The sequence below is a fragment of the Cyrtonyx montezumae genome, unplaced genomic scaffold, assembly GCF_038088225.1.
Source record: "Cyrtonyx montezumae isolate F1298 unplaced genomic scaffold, pur_monq_1.0 scaffold_10, whole genome shotgun sequence".
NCBI classification, from domain to species: Eukaryota; Metazoa; Chordata; class Aves; order Galliformes; family Odontophoridae; genus Cyrtonyx; species Cyrtonyx montezumae.
The window spans coordinates 28,845,788-28,855,383 of record NW_027071826.1 but is presented as its reverse complement, the minus strand read 5'-3'; the positions used below and the strand labels follow the sequence as shown (position 1 = coordinate 28,855,383).

Sequence of the window (9,596 nt, the reverse complement as noted above, 5' to 3'; positions counted from 1 at the left end):
ACATTTTGTAGAAAACAGGAGATGAGCACTTCAAAGCACTATGAAAACAATTTCCATGTTACCATCATGTTACGCCCATGTTTGTTCTGCCTGCAAGAGAGGGTGTGGGACTTTCTACGGCAGGAAAATTATGTTCCTTTTCCTACCCCCCAAAAAAAAAAAAAAAAACAGGGTTCAAAGCCTTTTCCTCATACTTAAACTAATTAAATTTCTCCCTCCATGGAATGAAGTCTGAGTTCAATCAATTGCAACCAGATAAAGTGGGTTATCATCTGGTGATCAATCTCAATGTCAGCATTATGAAGTGTGCATGAAAGTATTACTACCATGTTTGTACTTTTGGATACCTATTACCAGAAGAGTGGAAGAAATTCTGCAAGTCAGAAGTAGGACCTTCTCAGGGGGTCGTACGTTCAGGACAGTGTGAATGCTGTTGCAAATGTACTCCTGCTAAATGTTTCTGGTGTAGCTCTGTAAATTGCCAGCAGATGGCAGAGTGATCCCACTTTACAATATACATAGGAATTTTTTAAAAAGAGCAATTATTTTGGAAATACGCTATGCAATTTTTGGTATTTCTGCATTTATTTACAATAGAGCTAATCGTGAAGGAGAGGGCTCAGTGACTGCATTAGCTGGCTGTGGCCTTCTGCTGGCCTGGTGCTAATTGCTTCCACTGGCACAATTCCTCCAATGCTTGGTTTGTGATGCTTTTGTTTTTTTTCTTTGTTCAAAATAATACCAGCTTTTATCCGTGAAAGTCAGTATAACTGATGTAGGTACGGGTATTCTGATGCACGTCAGCTTCTTACTGTTTTCACATCACTCACATCCATGTTCTTGATTCTGTAGAGCATTTGTGAAATGGCACTGTTTATCTGGTATACTGACCATGGCCTCACTACCTGCACAGCAGCCGGGGGACTGACGCAGAGAACATTGTGAGACTATGGCAAGATGGCCACAGGGGCTCCCTTCTTGTTTGCTGGCAGCCAACAGCTCTGCACGTGGCTGAATCACACAGGAAACGGGTTCTGGGCTGTGGCTGGCTGTGGTCCAGTGGACATCCAGTGTACTAAAGTAAGCCAGTATCAATTACAGCATCTTGTTCATCTGCAAAAGCAAATTAAATGCTAGCCAAAGCGTTATCAGCTTCATATAAAGAAAAGCATTCAGAACATTTGCACGGAAATGTTTAAAGATGCACTGAAGCATACGAAAATGCTTTGCTAGTCCTAAACTGCAAGCAAACTTGTATATAGCGAATTTATATATATATAATATATATATATATATTCGCAGAATACTTGATTCTTTGCAAACAGTTGTGATGCTTGTGGATTGTGATACACTCAGGGACTTCAGAGGGATTTAATGCATCTCTCTGTTTTTGTTTTTTTTATTTGTACATGAAATCGGAAGTGACAAGAACCTGGGGATACAGATTTCAGTATTATCAGTGTGATGGCACTACATTAGTCTAGACCTCCATTCTACTCAGCCCATTAGGGAGTCATCCATCTGGCTGTCAGCTCTGTACAAACAATGACAGCTGGTTGAATGAGCCCAATCAGACAGAAGTGAGAATGTGCTTGTGAGCAGGGCAGAACTTATCAGGAATTTGCCAGTTTCTACATAGCTGTTAGTCAAGTGAATCCATCAATGAGAAGGCAGCTCTCAAACATGGAAGTCACTCTTCATTTCATCAGCTTCCTCAAAGTGCAGTCGTTTTGTTGCTTCAAACTGAAACTGTTGTTTGCCAGTTTCATCTGTCTTCTGATTAGGCATCCCCCTGACATCGAGCTATAGACAGAACCTGGCTAATAGTGAAAATTCTCCCAGAAAGAAAGAATTTTCCAGATAAAACACTAAAATAAGCAGCAGTTGTAAGCTTTGTTAAGTGTGTACCTGAGCATTTTCATTTATTTTATTTGTCCTACTTTCTTGGGAGTTGGTTCTTTTTACCTAGAAAATTAAAGCAATACCGTGATATTGAAGCTTAAAATTATCATTGTGTAATCCACTCAAATAAGATGCTGTTATAGCTAACTTTAATGAAAAAGGCACCAATCCACCAAACAAATTATTTTCCCAATTTTGTACAATTCAAAATATGGTAACTAATGCATCTGTGTGAAGTGCAGCTTCTAATTAATATGCAAAGAAGTTCCACGGTGAGAGCAGAGAGGCTATCTACCACTATAAAAGTTTCATGCCCAAACAGCTATCAGAAATTTTGCAGGTATAAAAACAAAGATATATCTGAAATCTGGGCTTGGGGAGAGTTTCTGCACGGGGGTGGGACAACAGAGATGCGTCAGTCTGTTAACTTGATAGCATGTTGAGAAGCTTCTTGGATTAGGCAGACAGCACAAAAAGAACGAATGTGGTTTTATTTGGGTTCACCAACAGTTAATTTAATTAACTGTTCTGTCTGTATTATAAAACTAAATGTTCTTGGTCTTTATATTTGGAACTTACAAATCTATGGTTGATGAACTCCTTAAAACTGGGGGCAGGATCACTACGTGGTATGAGAGCATCCCAATACAGCTTCTTGAGGTTATTTAGGTAGCACTTCTCCAGTAACTCTATATAAAACCAGTAATATGGAATGTCAGTATGAAATGCCATCTTCTGCTGGTGTCATACTGGAACTAGCATTCTGGCTTCCTTCAACATAAATCCTGCTGTTTGTTGATCTTAACTATCTGTTTCATCAAAAAAGTGAAAAAAAAGTGACTGCAAACTCATACAATTCAGAAAAGCTATTTTCTAACACTGGTCATTTATAGAACACTTAGGTTTCCACCTCCAAAAGTGCCAGTTTTTCAGCTTCTGTGACTTCATTTGACATAAAAACCTCATTCATCCTGGCTTTCCAAAACAGAAATGTACAGCTCAAGAACAGTAATGGAGAGATCATTCACATTATTTTGCTGTCATAGAGTGACGCACGATTTCAGAATCACATCCGGCATAGTAAAACGTTTTCATTTAGCATCAGCTGAGGGCTAAGGCTATGTTATTAATCTCCAAATATGCTTTAATAATTAAACAGTATTTATAATGTGTAGTAATTAACTCTGACGTTACGCAACAGGTGAGGAGGCAGGTGCATGTGGCAGTGGGTCCACGTGCCGTGGCAGGACAGTGGGAATGACGCAGGGCAGCTATGACAATACCGTACCCGCGCAGAGTGAGCGGCAGCTGTTCACCTTTCTTCCCACGCCGCAGCCCGCGGCGCTGTGGAGCGGCCTCACGTCAGCACAGCGGCTGAGAGCGGCGCTCTTCCGCCCCACGCGCTCGCTCCTATTGGCTCAGCCGCCTGACGCAGTATGTTAGCGCCCCATTCTCCTAGGCGCAAGCGTTTTGTCGCAGCCCGTCGCGCACGCGCAGAGAGCTTACCGCCGTGCTGCCGGCTCTGCTTCTCTCGCGGCCGTGATAATCGCGACGATGTCGGCGTGGGGCGGCGTCGCGTCGCTGCTGCTGCTGCTGTGCCTTTCGGCGTCGTCGCTGGCTCCCGGTGCCGCGGGCTCGGAAGCGGCCGGGACGGCGGAGCCGCCGGGCGGCGCGGGTTCCGGGGAGCGGTTTAAGATCGAGGGCCGGGCCGTGGTGCCCGGGGTGAAGCCCCAGGACTGGATCGCGGGGGCTCGGGTGCTCGTGGACGGGGAGGAGCACGTCGGTTTCCTGAAGTGAGCGAGGGCTGGGCCTGCCGGGGGATCCCTCAGCGCCGCGGGCGGGCCGCCCGCCCCACACCCCGCCCTGCTGCTGTGCCGGCCGCAAGATGGCGGCGCCCGCGGGGCTCCTGAGTCGCGCGCGCGTCTCGCTATGTATCGCGAGATCCCACGCGGGGACCCCGGGCTCGGGTCGGAGTGGGTGTGCTCCGATCTGCTGAGGATGTGCCGGGTACCTGGTGGGAGGTGGAGGTGTCTGAAACACGAGGAAATAGGACCAGCTGAAAGCGCGCAGCGCTTGTAACCGCGTGGTTCCGTATGTTTAGGGATAGGCTTAAGCGGTGAGAGCGCAGAGTCAAGAAATGAATAGTACGCGTGAGCTGCCTCACCTGATAAACACCTGTGTGTGTACTGTGTCACCTTAAGCGCGATAGGCTTCAGCTGAAAAGCTCTGATGGTCTGTGGAGTCTTTTGTGCACTTACAAAAAGAAAATTGGGGGTATACTCTGCTGCTAAGACCTGTGTGACAGGAAAGCAGTTTCTTAATGGCAGTATTTGAAGCTGAGTAGAAGAATCCTTCCCTTTCACTGATAGGGTTAAATACTTTTGGGTTATCCGAAGATATATTTGTCACCATTTCTCAGGCAAGTTGGGATTATTAAATGAATGTCATTTCAGTTACCAAGAGGGAAATAACTATTTGACGTAGCAGACTTGCTGCTAAATATTTAAAGAACAATTTTCTATTACAAGCATTTTTATAAACCTGATGGGTTTCTCCCATGAGGTTCAGCTTCTTTATTCCTTGAGAATGGTGCTGATGTATGAAATGAGAATTTTCTTTGTCAAATGGGTGTTTTGAAAAACTGTAACCAAATTTCATCAAAATACTACTGTTTAGAATGGGGAAATTGAAAGGAAATTCCCAGGGAGAAGTCCTTAATGTGGCTGTGAAGTAAGATAATCTCAGAAATTTTTTTTAGGGGTTCAAACCATCACATAACTAGAGAAATCTGCCTACACGTTACTGTTTTTCTTGGTTGTGGGAGAGCCCTGAAGTGATGTTGAATTTTGAGAGAGCTGATATGAAGACAGAAATCACTTCTAAGAAGGTTCATTTATTTGTTTTGCTGATGTGAGTTTCAAACCTGTTGAAATGTATTACTTTCTTTCCCTTTGAAGAACTTACTTGGTCTTAACTTTGAGTATTATTTTTAGGAGGAGTATATTTTATATTAATTTCAGACAGAGGGCACAAAAGTTTTCCTTTTTGGAAGCTTCTGGAAGCTTGTAGGAGGAAACCTAAAAGCTTCTGTACTTTAATTCAGTGACTACTTGTGCTGACTCTTTCAAGTATCCTTTTTCAATTATTTTCACTGAATATTGAAGTAAGTTACTTTAAAATAAAAGCAGTCTGTCTAAAAATCACTTCTATGTTCATATTCAGAGCTCTTAGTTTCCTCTTTGTTGTGACAAAGCTTTCTAGCGTGGGCTAGTTCTAAAAGAAGCAATTAAAAGTGAAATTATCTGTTTTGCAGTAAGGGCAGAAAATGCAATTGTTGTGCTTTGTAAGTCATATTTAATGTCTACCCACACTATGTAGGATATTATTTTATTTATTTTTTTAATTTCAGCAGAACTACTGTCAAAATTTACTGCAAAGTAAACTTCATGGTGTTGTTTGAACACAAGAAATCTAACCATTTCCAATATTGCTTAGGCTTTTAAAGTATTTCTCCAGCAAGACAATGGTTTAACGAGCCATTCTGTGATATAAAGATTTATCATATAAAGATTAATAATAGAGTAAAAGATTAATAATAGAAACTGATACAGTTTCTTTAGGGGAAATAAAACCAATACCCTCCAGTGCATTGGAGTATGTTGAAATGCAATAAAATGTATTTTTTTTTTCCTCAGGACAGATGGAAGCTTTGTGGTTCATGATGTACCTTCAGGATCTTACGTAGTAGAAGTTATATCTCCTGCTCATAAATTTGATCCTGTTCGAGTCGACATAACTTCGAAGGGCAAAATGAGGTGAGCTTTTCCAGATTTGCTTCTGTATTCGTCTACTAAGTGTACCTGACAGCACAATATCAAAAGTAGTGTAAACAGTACCATAGATCCATTGCTTCCATTTCAGACTGCATGTTCCAGCTTCCTTTCATGTTGCTTCTGGAGTACGTTTCCTAAAATCCAAACCACAGTTTGTTTTCTTTCTTTGTTTTCTTTCTTATAGCCTTAAAATAAGTGGTGAGTTAAAAAGGAGTTCTGTTTGTTTACTTTTGCTGTTTTCTCCTGCAGCTATCCTGAAATAAAGTCTAGACAAGTCAAATTAATATTTAAATTAATGTTATTTGATCGTATAAAGTATGAAATCTACTGAGAGAAATAAGCTTCTGAAAAATGAAGCATACGTGACATTGCCCACCAGATGGCTTCATTTCTAGTCTGTCTTTAAAACAGTGAATGGTTTATTTAATAATGATTAATTTTTATTAAAGATTGTGTTTTTAATTATTTATGTTTTGTTCTTCAGAGCAAGATATGTGAATTACATCAAAACCTCAGAAGTTGTCAGGCTGCCATACCCGCTCCAGATGAAATCTTCCGGACCTCCTTCATACTTTATAAAGAGAGAATCTTGGGGATGGACAGACTTCCTCATGAACCCTATGGTATGTACAAGCAGCACACAAAGGTGAAAAGTATGCTAAGGTTCCAAATATAATTGACAGAAGATATGCACTGTTTTTTTTTTTTTTCTGAGATGGTTGGTTTCTGGTGTTGGTTTGGTATGGTTTGGTGGGTTTTTTTTTTTCTTTTTTTTTTTTTTAATACACTTTCTTCCCTGCATAGCAATTATTTTAAATGTATTTTGTCTAAAAACAATCTGTAGCCTGGTTCCTTTGACAACGTGGTGTTCTTCTAGGGTAGAGAGGAACACATGGCAAGATTGTAATTGTAACAGTTAAAAGATAAACATTTACTTAAATGGTCCAAGTTTGAAATCTGTTATGTGGAACTTCTGGTTTCTGTCTTGACAGTCAGATTTCTGGTACAGGGTTACTGACTCAGAAAGCAGTTGTTCTAGAACTTGGCATTTTAATTAAAATCTTGATGTCAGGATGTATAAAAATATGCTAGCAGCACACAAGCTGAATAAATACGTGCTGTTTTTTGTTGGGTTTTCTTTGTGTGTGTATAGGTTGTGATGATGGTTCTTCCGTTGCTGATATTTGTGCTTTTGCCTAAAGTTGTCAACACCAGTGATCCTGATATGAGACGGGTAAGTAGGTTCAAAGGTTTGGAGATACAGAGAACAAATGTAATGACATTTTCAGGTACAGAGAAATGATAGCTAAAACTGGACTATAAAGGATGTCTCGTTGCATAATTTATGCAGTTAATTTATGTTGTTGTTAAAATAATGATTTCTATTATGTTAGACTAGTGAGTTTGCTGCTAAATGGCACAATACAGAATTAAATCGGTTTGAATGCATTTGAGTTAAAATACTTCAAAAGCATTACAGCGTGACTGATGTTTTCCAAAATATCTTCAGAATGATAAATGTAATTTTTTAAAGGCTATTTTTAGTGTAAAAAAATTTTCAGTGTATTTTTGCAGTTTTAATCTAGCACATCATTCTCAGATGCCATTTAATGTCAATTGTATTATGAAGAGTAAGATACGGATTTCTCTTATCCATTAACTAAAACCATGGAGCTTACAAGACTGTTGAGATGTTACAGTAGCATATGTGGTTCAGAATCTCACTGTAGTCATTAAATTATCTGATTTATTGTCCTTTCACCATGCCAAATGCCGAATAGCAGAAGGCTAGGACAAAATGGAGATTCAAGGTGTTTGATAATCTTTTTTTTTTTTTTTTTTTTTAAGTATTCCTTGTCTGTCCTGGGTGGCTGCTTTTTCAGGGTTTGGTTAGCGTAAACTCCACTAAATGACCACTGTCTTCAGTAGTGCTTTATAGGTGTCTGAAGTTTTTCTTCTTTTTTTTAACAAAATAATGCTTATGTTAAAAATACCAGAGCTATGTGGCTTTAATTCTGATTTTAAAATATATATATGCTGCATACCTGTGGCGTGTCCTTCAAACCAAGCTAAGCTTCGGAAATGGAATAATTAAAAATGTATTCCTATTTTATTTTTTAAGCCAATTTGACATTGTATGCAGTCAGGATATTCTGATGATAAACAATGAGAAGTTCCATTGGTTTAGTTCCATTTAGTAATGTAGTTGGTTTAGCTGACTGATATGACTTGTTAACGAGAAACTGCAAGTTGAAAGAATCTTGCTTATAATTTAAATTACCTTCAAAGAATGAGAGAAAGTAGTTTTTCACAGTTCAGTTGTAATGGCATTGTTTATTAAATTCTGAAGCATGTGCCTAACTTCATTTTGTTTGTGTTTGATAGGGAGCTTATACTATATTATTTTAGCTAGTTTGTTTTTTTCTTTATGGGATCAGCACAATACTAGTTTAAATAGGAAGTTAATAATTTAATGCTTCAACAGCAAGCACAATTATCAAGTATAGATGTAGAATAAATATAATAGTAACAAAAGTACCATAGCTCCTCATAGAGCCAGTTTGCTAAATGTAGAAGTTACATTAAGCTTAGCTAGATATATGTTCTCATGAAAGAAGGAAGAGAACTTAGCTGTTTTACAATAATGGCTTGATGTTATGAATTAGTGCAATAATAATACACAATCCCTTCAAAATGTGTTATTCTTAGCATAAACAGTACTAAATTGGGACAGCAAAACATGAAAATGTGAAATTATGCAAAATCTATGAGAATATGAATCTGAAAATCTAATCAAATCTTTTGTTTTAAAATGGAAGCAAGTAATGCTGAAAATAAGTATTTTAAGGGCATTATTTTTCTTGGGAAAAACAATTTTTATATGAGTAGTTGCTTGCCCTGTAAGGCTGCTTAAGACATGGTTACTTTTTCTGTATGTTGGTGCTTTTAGTTTTGGGGTTTTTTGTTTCTGTGTGTAGCTGGGCATTTGGCTGCAGTTGCATAAAAATACATAGCAATGCATACTTTGGAAGGCTGTAAGCTGTAGAACAGTGTTTGAGAACTTTTTTACGGGTTCATGGTATGTTTGAATGCTTTAGAAATAGGTAAAGAGTTTTTATGTAATCTTTTCATGCAGGAAATGGAGCAGTCAATGAACATGCTGAATTCCAACCATGAGCTGCCAGATGTCTCTGAATTCATGACAAGACTGTTTTCTTCAAAATCTTCTAGCAAGTCTGGTGGTAGTAGCAGTAAAGCAGGGAAAAGTAGTTCTGGAAAAAGGAGGTAGTTATGTCCTCCTCCAGACCAGAGTTTGCACAACTGTTTGTTATGTGGTATCATGTTTATTTGTCTTGAAATATCAAAAAGCCACTACTGTAACCTTTAGTCAGGCACAAAACACGGTGTGCTCCAACTGTGGTGTGTAGCTTTTTATTTTCCTCAAGTCTATATAAGCTGCTTTGTACTTGACAGTAAGCAGAAGAGGACGTGGCTTCTGTACTGTATCTGTATAAAGTTATTGAATTAACTAATGCTGTGTAGAGAATTATATAAATTATATGATGTGCTAAACAGTAATGAGTGTCTGTTGCGGAATGAATGAGAGGTTACACTCAAGGAGAAATAGCAGCATGTTCTATCGTGTGCTGAATTATCCCTTGGCTATTGTGTTGTTTCCCATCTCCCCCGAGCCCTTCTTGAGCCAGCTGCTGTGACCACACGCATCCATCAGAGCTGCTACCAGAGGTTATCACTTGAGCAGGGTTATGGGTTGGGAGAAAGATTGGGGAAGTGGGGAAGCAAACTGTCACAATGCCTTAGTTGTAAGGCAATATAAAAATAAATTGGCAGATGACAGGA

The 9,596-nt window shown here is 39.2% G+C and overlaps 1 protein-coding gene across 1 annotated transcript; it reads left to right on the top strand.

Annotated features, from left to right (window-relative positions):
• The first annotated feature begins 3,404 nt into the window (after positions 1-3,404).
• On the top strand, positions 3,405-9,596 carry EMC7 (ER membrane protein complex subunit 7). The gene is made up of 5 exons (XM_065754325.1): positions 3,405-3,695; positions 5,598-5,717; positions 6,220-6,358; positions 6,889-6,969; positions 8,872-9,596. Exons 1-5 carry the CDS (start codon positions 3,457-3,459, stop codon positions 9,022-9,024), a joined length of 732 nt encoding a protein of 243 aa, XP_065610397.1. The 5' UTR covers positions 3,405-3,456; the 3' UTR covers positions 9,025-9,596.

Excerpts from the sequence above, each read along its gene's own strand:
- EMC7 (XM_065754325.1), top strand. The coding sequence starts at position 3,457 with ATGTCGGCGTGGGGCGGCGTCGCGTCGCTGCTGCTGCTGCTGTGCCTT. Across the intron at positions 3,696-5,597 it reads GAGCACGTCGGTTTCCTGAA|GACAGATGGAAGCTTTGTGG; the intron begins GTGAGCGAGGGC and ends TTTTTTCCTCAG. Across the intron at positions 5,718-6,219 it reads ACTTCGAAGGGCAAAATGAG|AGCAAGATATGTGAATTACA; the intron begins GTGAGCTTTTCC and ends TTTGTTCTTCAG.